Here is a 14,623-nt window from a genome sequence, read left to right as displayed (position 1 = left end):
CAGGTCATCACAAGAAATTGTGATGTGAGCACAGTACAGTAAGATATTTTGAGAGAAACCACATTCACATAACTTTTAGTATAACATATTGCTATAATTGTTCTATTTTTTTAAAAATAGAGAAAGAGAGTGAGTGAGAGAGAGAGAGCATAAGCAGGGGGAGCAGGAGAGGGAGAAGCAGACTCCCTGTTGAACAAGGAGCTCAATGTGGGACTCGATCCCAGGACCCTAGAATCATGACCTGAGCTGATGGCAGATGCTTAACTGACTGAGCCACCCAGGTGCCCCAATCGTTCTATTATTAGTTGTTGTCTATCTCTTACTGTGCCTAATTTAGAAATTAAGCTTTATCATAGGTTTTTATGGGCAAAAACAGTACACATAGGGTTTGATACCATCTGCGGTTGAAGGCATCCACTGAGGGTCTTAGAACACGTCTTCTGCAGATAATGAGGTGGGGGGGTGGGGATGGGGGGACTATTCCACTACTTTCCAGCTTCCCATGGTCTTTCCTGCTGGCCTTTGTATTTCCCAAACTAGATTATAAGCAAACTGAGGAAGGGATGATGTCTTCCCAGGGCTCTTCCCAAATAAATGAGGTGTGAACTCCCTGTCCTCCTACTTGACCCCTGCTGGGTGACGGGCCCCTGCCCCTGTTCCCATAACAACCTACCCTCTCCTTAGCAGAGACTCACCTCACTCCGCAGCAAGTTCTTATTTACTCATCTGGCTCCCCCAGCAGACCATATGCAAAGAGAGCAGAGCCCGCAGCGGGCTTACCCACTGCTCGGTCCCCAGTCCTTAGTGGCCGGCACATGGCAGATGCTCGAAAACTGTTTGTTACGTGAACAAAGGGGGTGTTCAGGTAAACTGCTGATCAATTGGGGTTCCAGGGAATTGACAGGTCAATCTAACATTTGTTTTCTCGGGGACAATACTTCATACTTCCCTGGTGGGCTTTCCTTCTCTCACCGGTTTTAGAGAAGGAAAGGAAAATGCTGTTCTCCTCTGTGTGATGTCACTCTTGCTTTCTGGAGTCATCAGCCCAGTGGTTGAGAGCCACAATAAAGGCTTGATTAAAAAAAAGCAGCCAAAGAGGTGTGAAACTTGATGAGTCAAGTTCCTTTGCTGAAAGCAAAATGGAAGCCTTACCCATTCTTCACCCACCTCCACTTCTTCTCATCAAGCTTTGAGGACATCCCATCAAGGGCCCAGCCGCCAAAGCCTGTGACCCGTGGCTACCACTACCAGCAGCTAGCATGCTGATTTAGAAGAAGGGGAAGCACTGAGCCAAGAGCAGTGACGTGGGCTGGAGCCCAGCTCTGCTCCTAACTGGCTGTGGGACCTTCGGCAAGGGACTCCACAATTTCCTTATCCAAAAAAATGGGGAAAATGCTACCTGTTCCATGGAACACAGAAGGTCGCAAAGGCAACAGAGACACAGAAGCAAAAGAGAAGCAAAAGACTTGATTATAGGGGCTCCTGGGTGGCTCAGTTGGTTAAGTGTCCAACTCTTGATTTCGGCTCAGGTCATGATCTCAGGGTTGTGAGATCGAGCCCTGTGTCAGGATCTGTGCTGATCGTGGAGCCTGCTTAGGATTCTCTCTCTCCCTCTGCCCCTTCCCCTGCCCACTCCCTCTTTAAAAAAAAAAAAAAAAAGACTTGATTATAGCAACAGCTCCACATGATCATTTTCACTTGGATGGAAATCGTATTTTTAAAAAGAGAGAAATTTTGCAAATGACGTGGTTATCTCTAAGGTCGGAAACAATACCCCTCATCCACTTTGGCTTCCCACTGGCAGAGCTCCCTAGCATCTAAGACTTTTGTTGTACATTCTTCTGCCCAGTGCAGTACTCCAGCTATGAACAAGAGTAATATCTTCCCACGACATACGTAATCAGATATTTTGTCACTATAATTATAATTCAAAATACTAGAGAAGGATTCCAGGGAAAGAACCCCCCTCTGCCATCTTTCCACGGCCCCCTCTCTCTCCAGCTCTTTTCCCTGCCTCCCAACACCACACACACCACAGAGAACATTTTCTGCTCCCATATTCCAAAATAATCAGCAACAGAAGCAACAAAACAAAGTGAAATTTTGCTTAGATAAAACTGGGTTCAAAACTCAGTTCAGCCCCCTCTTAACCTGTGATCTTGTTACCTCATGTCTCTGAACCTAAGTATTCTTAGCTGCAAAACAGGAATAATAAAGCCTTTTTTGAAGTTACTGGGTAAGAGACAGTTCCCAGCATGACACCGGGCTCACTTTGGGTACTCAGCGCACCAGTGTTTCTAGCCCCTTCTCTCCTTCTCCAGGGGGCACTCTCACTCCTCAGGGTACTATTTCCTGCCCAGTGAAGATCCTGCCAGTCTGGTCTGGACAGTGATGCCTGGGAGGCTTTCCAAGCACTCACAATCACTTTCTCCATTTTTTAAGAGCTTCCTCTAACTTGCTCTGAAGTCAGGACAAATTCTTTTTAAAAGAAGCTTTATAGCGAAAGAAATTCACATCCAGATACATAGATTTTAGTGATCTGTACTTAAACAGTACAATGCACCTGATACTCTAGGTAAGTTCAAATTCTCTTAAAGTAGAGCACATCTGAAGAACCAACAAATGGTTGAGAAACATCACTGTTTGGGGAGCCTGAGAGATGTGTAGGAAGAGAGACTGGGGGGCCAGGGAGACAACTACCACTGTTTGAACACCCCATGTGAGAAGCGCTGTGCTAGGGACGCTGCATCATTTCATTTTCTCATCTCCAAACTTGGTCAGGCAGGGCCTGGGGTCTCCCTTTTCAGCTGAGGAATCTGCCAAAGGGGAAAGCACTAATCAGGAGTAGAGGTGGGTCTGAAAACCAGAACGGCCCAGCTCCAAAGCTCATGTTCTTTCCCATGTTCAAAGCATGTGCCCAGGCACAAAGGAGAAGAGGAAGGGCAGGGAGACACACAGGCCCTGCCTTCCAGAAGCCGAGAGTTTCAGAGGAGGTAACAGAACATACACAAGACAAGAAAGATAACTAGGAAGTCACAAGGATATTTAAAGAGCAGTGTAAAGTCTAAGTGCAAGTGAATAAACCCAAAGCAGAGGCCATTAGCCTCTGGAGTATGAAGACAGCTAAGGGTTGAAAACGGGGAGGGAGTAGCCAGAGAGAGTTTTCTGGAGCGGTGAGGGGGAGGGGGGAGACAGGGATGAAGAAGACAGAGAGTAGCTGGAGGCTGTGTCAGAGATGGGGAGACTCATGTGAACTGCACAGTGGCAGGCAGAATTAAAAAAAAAAAAAAATCAGGTTCTAGAGAAAAAATAATCTGATTTGCTGGCTAGGAAAAAGCCTCTAACAAAAAATGAGAAAAGACTAGTTCCTTCTCCCATAGCATTCTGGACAGTACCCTATTTCCCAGATAAACATAAACCAAAGATGAAACTAAACAGCTCCTGAGAAGGGAGGCATGACTACTATTATTTTTCCTAAGAACAGGAAAGAAAAGTTCACTGGGAAGAACAAGAAAGAATCACTGTGACTACCAACAACAAAATCAAAACATCTGAATGTAAAATTTTCAGCTCTTTCAAAGAGCTATCCTACACCTTAGTTCTCACTAAGACTAAGTGAGATGTAAGGAGAGCCTCTTACCCCTAATCTGCAGAAATTAAAGGGTATAACCCAAAGCACAGAGCTGATCCAGGACTTGAACCAAAGTCTCTCAACCAGAAATTCAGGGATGAAGCTCCAACAGGGGATGCCTATAATGTTTGCTGGTATCAACGGAAGGGAGACGAGAAGAGGGAGGAAAGCTGAGGCATGCAGACTTCGCTGCTTCGCTCTCCAACAGCTGTTCTCCTTGTCTACGTTACTGTCTTCCACCTGAGCGCATGACAACCCAGAATAAAGACTACATTTCCCAACCTCCTTTGCAGTTAGGTGTGGCCAGATTACCAAGTTCCAGCCAATGAGATATGAACACAGATAATATGGTACAACTTCCTAGTCTTTCCCTTCCCCTTCTTTCTACTTTCCGGAAAAAGAACATATGGCTGAAGCCGGAACAGCCATATGGGATATCCAATATGGAAGTCATGTGCTGAAGACAGCAGAGAAGCCTGGGTCTCTGATGATTGCCCAGCAGCCAGACCACCCCCAAACTTGTAGGAAACATATCCCTTGTTGATGCCACTTTTACTCTCTCTGTCCAGCAGCAGAACCCATATCCTAACTAATAAAGCTTTGCCAATGACACTAAAGACTACTTCCAAAACTCTAGAGTCTCCTCGACTGCTCAGAATCAACAAATCCATAAATATTTATTGAGAGTCTACTATGTGTTTAAAGTCTCCTAAGAGTATATTTACAGCCTCCTGGGAGATGTGTACCATCTCATTTTTGAAAAACCACAATATTGGTGTAGAATGCAAAAAAGCATATTCAACAAAGGTGAAATGGAAAGAAATAAGAAATGTTTGAAAAAGATCACAAAGGAGGCAAGGAAAGTCCCTATTTGCTTGCAAAAATAACAGTTTCAGCTGAAAGGAAGCCACAAAGCATACTGCAGGTGGGTGAGGTGGTGGGGTCAAATGTCCAGGTGTGCATCGCCCCAGGAGAGAAGGCGATGTAAGGAAGCCACCAGAAGTGAGCCCAGTTACTCTCGGGTATCTCCCGGGCTCAGAGGGAGCTTGACTGAAACACGGACCAGGAGGGGATCTGGCCCAGCAGAAGAACTAGAAGGAGGGCTGCTGTGGGCTAAATGGAGACTCATAGGGTCCCTTCTGCACTGACATTCTGCTGTGGTTTTGAGAAGCTGAGGTAGGGGAGGACTGGCAACAGAGAAATGAATCCAAAGAGACAGGTGTGTGGTGCTGAGGTAGGAGACCGATGTTCAACTGCGGGGGAGGGGTTGGAGAGTGTCTGGAGTAGGAGTACAATGTCTAGACCCTTGCCATTATCAGAGGGAAAGGAAATGAATGTGGCTTAATTATAATGACAGGATGACAGCAATGACATTATGAGGAAAGAATCAGAAAAGTGCAAAAGCCCATATTAGGAAAATGGAAACTGTCTCCTCACCATCAAATTCTCCCTGGAGAGCTCCCCAAGACAGTCCCTAGTCTGAAACATCCCAGATAAAGAGACTCTTTCCTCCTGACAATCCTGACAATCCTTCCTTCTTTGAGGGATCCCTCAGAGGCCTGGGCAAGGTTGGGCCCACAGAGGGCCAGTCACCAGCTGGTGGGTGATGGGACCTGTCTCTGTTCCTCCCACTGCCCCCATCCCCTCTGGCCCTTGGACTCCCTAGAGTGCCTCCCACAGTATATGTGTCCTTAGCACACAGCTGGGAGTCTGCTGGGCAGGCACTGGGTACGTGCTTGCTGAATGGGGGACATTCTTCCCAGGTATCACACAGAGGGCTAGGGTGGCCTTGGGGTCCTCTCAGCACCACCAGCACACAGAAGATGTGCAAAAAGATGTAAGCAGTCCATTCACCACATCTCATGGCGAGCCCCTGCTGGAGACTAAAGACCCACAGGAGGAAGGCAGGGAGATCAGGGTGGGGGCTGGCTTGCCCCTGGCCGGGGTCAAGACGCCAGAATAAAAATGAGACATCATAGATCATCTACCTCCACAGCTACTCACAAAAACTCATTTTAGCCAATAGTTTTTGCCTCTGCCTATTGCAACTTTTTTTTTTTAAGATTTCTATTTATATGAAAGAGCGAGAGAGAGAGAGTGGAGGGGTGGGGAGAATCTCAAGCAGACTTCCCACTGAGCACAGAACCCAACACAGGGCTCCATCTCACGACCCCAAGATCAGGACCTGAGCCGAAACCAAGAGTCAGATGCTTAACCAATTGAGCCACCCAGGTGCCCCTGCAACTTTTTATCAGAACTGAGAAAGGTGGGCAAGCTTGAAAATAGTGTTCCTGCTTCCTGGCATTCTCCGGGAAACTGGCCAAGTTATAATGAGATATTCAGTGCCAGAGAGCAGAGATGAGAATCAACAGAAGGCTTCTGGATAATCTATATTATGGTTAATACAATGTCATAGAATAGCCAAGAAATACTATTACCAACACATGTAAAACTCAATGCAAAGAAGAAAAATTCACAAAATACCATTACTTCAAAAGCCCATTGGCTTTTGTGTCTCTCTCTACTCCTCAAGGACTTCTGGGCCTGAGTGCCAGGGTGACTGGCCAGGGAGCAGCATGACCCCTCGGCACAAACGCAGGCTGTGGTCCACCTCCCCCACCACCAGAGATCCCAGTTCTGGCATCGGCCCAACCCCGTGAGCGTGCGGTAGGGATGCACGTGTGCAGATGCGCACAGGCAAAGCAAGATAAAAGAGAGCCCCATAAATCCAGTAAGACATCAGCAGTTGTCCTGAACAAAGGTTGTTTAGAATGCGAGTTTACAAGGATAATTGCCACCACATTACACAGAGCGCAATAACTTTGTTGTTAGCACAACCACTTGTCAGACGTGTCACACGGAAAGTGGAACAGCTGTAACTGTAAGTGACAGATTGATGAAAAATGGCTGATTTCCAAAGCACCTGGTCCCGAGTCTGTATCGTAATCTTGTTCTTAAATTAAAACCACCACAACAACAAGCATACAAAACTTTCCACTGAAGGAACTGTCGGCTTATTAAAATGGACGGAGAGAATCTTCAAGGTGTCTGTGAGTCAGGGCCCGAGGCTGGCCGTCTGTGTTCTCAGACCACACGATCGCAGGTGGGTTCTATGGGAAGAGCCTGGCTTTTAATTCACAGGGGCCTGGATCCAAACAAAGCCTGTCTCTCCCGCTTACCAGCCCCACGTTCTTAGGAAGGAAGTTACCTTTCTCAGTCCATTTCCTTACAAGATGGAGATAATAACCTCTAAGTACAGAGTGGTTATGAGCAGCAGAAATCATGTATGGAGCGCTCATCACGGCACCTGGCATATAACGAGTGTTTGGGAAATGGGGTTACAGTTAAGTAGGCTTGCCTACTGAAACATCGCGCTTGGTTGCATAATGCAGAGGTGACTGCCTGTGTACTGTCACCCTTTTTTAAAAAAGAAATGGAAATATCATAAAGCTCTGAGAAGACAGAGAGAGAAAAGAGGTGATAATAATCGTTCGAGGTTTTCCTTGGAGACTATACCCAGGAAATCATGCTCTCCATACAAGAATGATTTTGGAAAAACAAACTGCTTACCTTTTTTTTTAAGATTTTATTTATTTATTTGAGAGAAGGAGAGAGACAGAGAAAGTGTGCAGGTATGCATGAGTTGGGGAGGGGCAGAGGGTGAGGGACAAGCAGACCCCACGGAGCACAGAGCCTGACATGGGGCTCAATCCCACGACCCTGCGATCATGACTTGAGCCTAAATCAAGAGTCAGATGCTCAATCGACTGAGCCACTCAGGCGCCCCTGCTTATCTTTACTATATGCCACCAGAACCATTCTCTTTCTTCTTTTCTTCCAGGTAAAAAGTTGCAACAAAGTCTCCTCATATCTGAAAGTCTTTGGAGAGCCCATGACATGGGGCCCATTTCCTAACTGACCACCCTTAGCAGATTTCCTGCAATGCATATCATGAGGTATTTCGATGGAATGTCTCCTCTCCCCACCTTAGAGGCAGAAACTGGGCCCAGAACATGGCACATCTGGTTGCTTACCTGGTGCCCCAAGTTTCACAAAAATGCTGCAAGCACGACCTAGAAAACTAGTGCAGTTAAGGCTGAAACTGTCCTAGAAGAGCGAAGGTCTTAAATCCTTTTACATGACATGAGAAAGCACCTCAAGTTTAATTAAGCTAAAGCAATTAGCCACCCACAGATACTTAAAGCTGCTTCCCATGGTCAGGCAATCATCTCTATTAAGACCCATTTGAAAGTAAGAAGCAAACCCAAAAGCTCTATCAGCACACCTTTCCCACAAATCAATTAGACCTAGACACACTGAGTGAATACTCAGGCGAGCTCTGTGCCTTGCAGAGATGGCTCCTATGGAAGAACCGCATCAGACACGATGAGCTGGTTGCAGACAAGGAGGAGGCAAGGAGCCAATGTGACAACTGGGGGTCATAAAGCCCCTTCACAGAGAGGGATGCTGGATCCCTGGTGGGTTGAACAAAGCAAGACAAACTGACGCCTCACGTTTCCTGGTCTTGGAATTCCCTGGTTAGTTTAACAACTGATATGTCAACTCCACTCTGAAGGAGCACAAGGAGTGAAACAGTCTCTGCCTGCTGTAACCAGAGCCCAGCTTCATCGTGTGTGACCAGACTCCTGTCCATACTGATGCTTCATGGGAGGACTGTCCTCGCCCACATCGCCATTTGTCGTTGAAGTGCCAACAGGGTGCACTTAGCAGTTCACAATGAATCCAAGCCATTCGAATGCATATGCTTTCCCCAGCCCAGTGAGGTCTACTTCTCCCTATGACTCTCTTCAATGAAGAGAGTTCATTAATGGTTTCCAGCCCAGACCCGGCATTAGCAACAGCTACGCAATGGTCAATGGGTAAGTGACAGATTGAAGCACCTTCCTCAAGAACTAAGATTGTTTTTGTTTTTCAGTCCAGTCAAGTTAATCCAATAACCCATTACTTCTCAACTGAACAGGAGCCTTTTTGTTCTGTGGGGGGGTTTTCTTGGGGGGGCGTTGTTTTGTTTTTTGGATTTGGGAAATTTTTTGGATTTGGGACATCAAAAATGTATGAAAAATAGAAAATTCAATAAAAATATTCCTAGGAGCCACATTACAAAAATTTAAAAGAAATATGAAATTAATCATAATAGAATATTTAACCCACTATATAAAAATATCATTTCATCATGTAATTAATATAAAAGATAATTAATGAGATATCTCACATTTTTTTCATACATTCTTTTTCTGGTACCATATGGGACTGCGCAGATCTAGAGCTATGTTCAAACTGACACGGAAAGACTTTCACAGTTCACTATTCTATGAGCAAGCAGGTTACCAACTTATAAATATAGCATGATCTCATTATAACTTTATAAAAATCTGTATTTCTGTGTTCAGATATGGATAGAAAGTAATCTATAAGGGAGAGGCCAAAGGTAATAATAGTTATCTCTGATAGGCACAATTATGGTTGGTGCTCTTTTGTATCTTCTAAATTTCTTTGCAGTAAACACTTCGCAGCAAATGCTTAAATTATCAGGAAAACTGTAAAGCTCATCTTAAAAAAAAAAAAAAAAAAAAGCCTTTCTTAGTTTCAGTTATTACACTGATCCTGATCCTGCTAGCATTGTAGTCACTGCCCTATTTCCAGCCAATGGAAGGGATGTCCAAACAGTATGCCTCCCGCCCATCCCCCACCCAGCCCCAGCAACTGTCATACTTACAGCCAATCATCATGATGGCCACCGCAAAGATTTTCTCGATGTCTGTGGATGGGGCAATGTTGCCAAAGCCCACGCTGGTAAGGCTGGTCATAGTGAAATACAACGAGGAGATGTAGACGGAATTCTTGCTGGGGCCACCTTCCCACTTCCCTGAGCCGGACCCGTTAAACTGGTAAGGGGTGCCAATGTCCATCGCCAATTGGTAGAGCCAGCTGTTGTTGCGGATGGTCTTGGTGTCTTCATCAAAGATCTCGTAGTCGCCAATGCTGTACCAAATGCAGGCCATCCAGTGAGCAGCCAGCCCAAACACACACACCAGCAAGACCAGCACAGCAGCTCCGTATTCAATGTAGTGATCCAGCTTACGGGCCACTCGCCCCAGACGAAGCAGCCGAACGACCTTCAGTGAGCTAAACAAGCTGCTGATGCCCTGGGAAAAGAGGAGCAGAGCATTAGGGCCAAGAACCAAAGATACTACTACTCCTTGCCTCCTCCCCACCTGGGCTGTTTCCTTCAGCATAGTGTATTTCCACAAGATGCAACAGTATGCAACCCTCTAAAAAATGTTTTAAAATAAGTCACGATATGGAGAAATGCTCAGACACAGTCATGCACAATATAATTAGAATTTTATTCCAAGATATATGAAAGGGAGATTTTGATTTACTTTTTTCTACTTCCATTAAAAAGCAGATAACAAAACAAAAAAACAAGAAAAAATTATAATTTTATTCTAATTTATTCTAATTATTATGATAAGTATACAAATATATATGAGCATTTTTCATATCTTTACTATTTTAAAACAATTTTAAGGGTTATGTAATATTTCATACTCAGTAATATGAAATATTTTAAGAATTGTATATTTATTTCATATTGTATAATATTTCATTCTAATTATACTGTACATAAGTTTACAAGTATTTATGTGTTCAAAAAATAGCTAGGAAACACATGGAGAGAAATGTAAAATATTGATAGTGGTTACCAATGCACTGTCGAATTACAGAATTACAGGAAATTTTTTGTTATATTTGTATATATTTTTGTTACACTTGAATATATTTAATTTCTATAATTGAAATTATTACTTTAACAGTTAGAAAAATATATATATATATTTAAAAAGCAAACACAGTTTTTTTAAAAAAAGATAAAAATGAACTAAAGAAACGGCTGAGAAAATAAAGAACTAAGATTCTGTTTTCTCAGGAAACAAATTCTTTGAAGCTACATCACTCCTGTCAGGCCAGGGATTATACAATCAGACACCATATAGTTAAACACAATCAATCAAGGAATCTCCGAGCTAGAAGGAAACTTCTGATTTCAGCTGGTCAAGCCTCCTGCCATTCTGCAGGTCTCTTCTCCAAATAGTGATTCTCTAAGGGAATAGTGGTAGTGAAAAGAACATCAGAGTAGAAATCTGGAAAACAGGGTTTGAGACGCAAGTAAACCACTAACTTGCTATGTGAATTTGAACAATTCTATTGCCTCTCTCATCTAGACAATGAGGGAACTGGACTAGAGGAAATGCTAAAATCACAGAAGCCACTGCATTTAGAACCGCAAAATTCCTATTCCAAAGTGATTCCAAGGTGTAGGGAAGGGAGATTTCCATTAGCTTTTCCTACATTGATTAACAAACAAATAAACAAGCACACAAAATAGAGACATTTATTGGCACCATAACTTTGGTCTCCCTTACACAGCAATAATCCAACAGCAGGATGATCCCTTCACCAACTAGAATGAATGCGTTTACACCATTCTAAACACTGGACAGTTTCCAGGTCACTGCTAGTCTCTGTTGTCCCCTGTTCCCTTAATAACAACCCCCAAGGGTCAGTTTATGTTACAGACAGAAGGAAAATGTGTAAACGCTTTCTGATAAGCCTGTGTCAGAGACTCACCAAGGCTGCTTCCTCTTCCTGAACACCCAGCTAAACGACGTCTCCCAGCCTCTTCCCATCTGGGTGGGTCTCTGAGACTGGTTCTCAGCAATGGATATGAGGCAAAATGTGTGTCATTTCCAAGTCAAGGCAGTTAAGAGAAAGTGTGCTTTCTCTTCCCCTTGGCATGCCTTCCAGATGAGGCTAGTGAGACCCTGAGGACAAGTATTAAAGATGGTGGACACAGAATATGGAAGAAGCCTGTGTCCCTGAAAGACTACGTGGATGGAATACCCTGTCCCCACCAATCAATGTGAATCATATTATGATGTGGATGAACAATGAAACCCCTGAAATAAGCCACTGAAACTTCAGGGGATATTTGGTACAGTAGCTATTATTAGCCTTCCCTGACATGTGAACGCACAGACCGTATGTGGCGTAGCCTGTCAATAAAGACCACAGATCAGGCTGCCACACAAATTATTTTTGTTAAGGTGAGGGTGGGGGAGGTGGGGTTTATTGCACCTTTTAAAAAATAAAACAAATAAACAACAATTCTGTAGCCATAAAACTTAGAAAAGAAACAATCACTTCTTGTCCAACATACACCAGCAAATAAATAATAGTGGATTCTTCTAGGCCAACAGACCACATCCCCAGGGTCAACTCTGACAAAGTTTATCTTTGGCTTGTCCAGTACTCCTTTTCTGGGTCCCCTTTTCCCTCCATGTGCTTTTCTTTAAAAACTGCCATGCAGGAAAAGCTAAGAAAACCCCCATATTAAGGTGCAAAAGACTGATGAGGGTAAATGGATATTATCCTCTCTCCAGAGGGCATCTGCATTTCAACAGAGAAACCAACCTGTTTCTAAGGTGGAATTAAAAGTACCCACAGCCTGGATAAAGCAGATATTTTAGGAGGCAAAGGAGCCTTTTTGATGACTCAGAAATCAAACACATGTAAGCAGCCACCTACTCTCCACCTGTTCATAAGGAGGTTCCTGAGATCATCTTTCAAAGCAGTTCTACTCTGAAGAAGAACTTATTACCCAGGGTAAAACTGCCTTGTCATTTTTCCTCACTCATATTTAATTCAAAGCAACATTTAAGGAGAACCTACTACATACTCCTTGTGCTAATGCCACAGGGAAGAGATTAAAATGATGCTGTCTTTGTCTTCTTGTTCACTGTTGTGGCTCCCGTGCCTGGCATGGGGAAGAGGCATGATAGGAAGAAAGAAGGAGGAAGCAAGAGCATAATAACCAGTGAAAGAGGCAAGATATTAGTGAAAGATACTTCTACCTAATTGTCAGAGAACCTGATTGCTGAGAGGGAGCACAGATGTCATCTAGTCCAGCCCTCTGAGTCCAGTGATGCCTTCCAGAGCTCCCTAAGGAACACTCATTCAGCTTCTCCTTGAACTCCCCCTTTAACTACTACATCTCTAAGATCCCATTCTGGCTGTCATTCATGGACATGAACAACTGGGCCTCCATGACCTTTCTTATCTCCCTCTGTTCCACCTGTACTTCATCCCTCCTCCCTTCTCCATCCCCTCCCAATGGCCACTCAACACATGCAACCACTACCCAAAGGCCTGCTATCCTCTAGCCATACACTCCAGGCGTTTTGGGCATCTCGCACAGTGGATGCACACTTGCATCTCTGTGCCTGCTCAGATGAGACCCTCAGCCCAGAAGGCCCAGCCTCCCCTTCTCTACCAGCGAGTACACTGTTATCCTTCAGGTCTGCCACTACCTCTACCCTAAAGCCTTCCATGACTACCCTGGAGTCACAACCAATCACTCACCCCTCGATGTGTCCATGGTATTCTGTATCCATTACCAACTGAACACATTGCTTTGCACTATAGTTTTCCCAACCACAGTAGGCACTACATCTTCCTGAAGACAGAAGCCATTTGCTATTCATTTTAGAAGCCTCCTGTATTGGGTTGAATAGTGTCCCCTCCAAATTCATGTCTTTCCCAGAACCTCAGAATGTGACCTTATTTGGAAATGGGGTTGTTGTGGGTATAATCAGTTAAGAAGAGGTCATACTTAACCTAGTATGACTGATGTCCTTATAGAAAGAGAAGAGCCAGACACACAGAGAGAAAACCAGGTGTTCTCTACCAATGCAGAGATTGAAGTGATGTGTCTTCAAGCCAAGGAACGCCAAGGATTACCAGCAAGAGCAGAAGCTAAGAGAAAGGCAGGAACAGATTCTCTCCTAGAGCCTTCAGAGAGAACATGGCCCTACTGACACTTTGACTTTAGATTTCTAGCTTCCAGAACTGTGAGAGAATAAATTTCTATTGTATTAAGCCACCCAGTTTGTGGTAATTTGTCACAGCTGCCCTGGGGAACTAATATACCTACAGAGGATCTAAATCTAGCACCTTTTCAGAAAGGGTCTGAAACATTTTCTAAACAGAATTGAGAGTTTGGATTATTAGAGAATTCTTTCTCATTTTCAGAAGCCTCTGGAACAACATAAAATAAGCACTTCCTCACTGTGTTATTCATCTGTGTACACTAATACGCTATTACATGGTTTCATATAAGTTCTCTCCTATTGCACTAACAGCTGGAATTCTAGCTACTTAAAATCATTTCAAGCTATTAATTTGCATTTTTTTCTTATTTGCCTGAAGTTCAGTAGATGAGATAAATAAACAGAATACTCTAAGCTTTTTTTTTTTAATTTTAGTATGCTAAAAACATGACAGCCACCATATGGTAGAGAATCACATTTCCCCAGGGACTTCTTGTATCAGAAAACCTATCTCACATTCCACATTGTTCCAGAAAGTTCTTTATCACAACCTTAAAATTATGAAGAACCAAGACTTTCAAGATAAATCAACATGGATGAAGGGACGGTGCGGTGCTGGTGAGCCTCATCACTGAAGCCAACAAATATGATGCAAGGAAGCCCTTCTAGATTCTCAGTAACCTCAGCTGCAGCAATACTGATGCCATGCAAATTTTAATGGACATTCAAATTCATGTGTTTGTGAACTATCAAGTTTTACCTATTCGCCCAGACTACATAAATTATTTCATTAACTTGGACTATACCTTACTTTCTCAATTAGCCCAATTCACCAACTTTGGGTTCATTTTTTTTTTTTTTTTTTTCTGTCATATGCATGGAGAGAACACTGATCCAGACTAAGGACAATGTGCTACTGAAAAAAACCATTCAGTCTTTCAGGTCCTTGACTAGTTCAACCTCACATGATTACTCTTCGCCTGCATCCTCCTGCAGCTAAAGGCCTCCTTCGCATGCTTCCCTGTGAGTCTTCTGGAACCCATCTTCATGCGTAAAGAAATTCCCAGTCTCAACGTCCTCC

General features: G+C 43.8%; 1 protein-coding gene across 4 annotated transcripts in view; it reads right to left on the bottom strand.

Moving 5' to 3' along the window:
- The window catches only part of KCNH1 (potassium voltage-gated channel subfamily H member 1), a 366,381-nt gene that overhangs the window by 212,817 nt on the left and 138,941 nt on the right, over nucleotides 1-14,623 (bottom strand). For all 4 annotated transcript variants that reach the window (XM_036095708.2, XM_036095709.2, XM_078078153.1 and 1 more), the window contains one exon: nucleotides 9,369-9,798. In XM_036095708.2, coding sequence (XP_035951601.1) covers nucleotides 9,369-9,798 — 430 coding nt within the window. The remainder of the gene's footprint in view (nucleotides 1-9,368; nucleotides 9,799-14,623) is intronic.

The sequence above is a fragment of the Halichoerus grypus genome, chromosome 7 (genome assembly GCF_964656455.1).
Source record: "Halichoerus grypus chromosome 7, mHalGry1.hap1.1, whole genome shotgun sequence".
Lineage (NCBI taxonomy): Eukaryota > Metazoa > Chordata > Mammalia > Carnivora > Phocidae > Halichoerus > Halichoerus grypus.
This window is presented reverse-complemented; position numbering and strand designations above follow the sequence as displayed.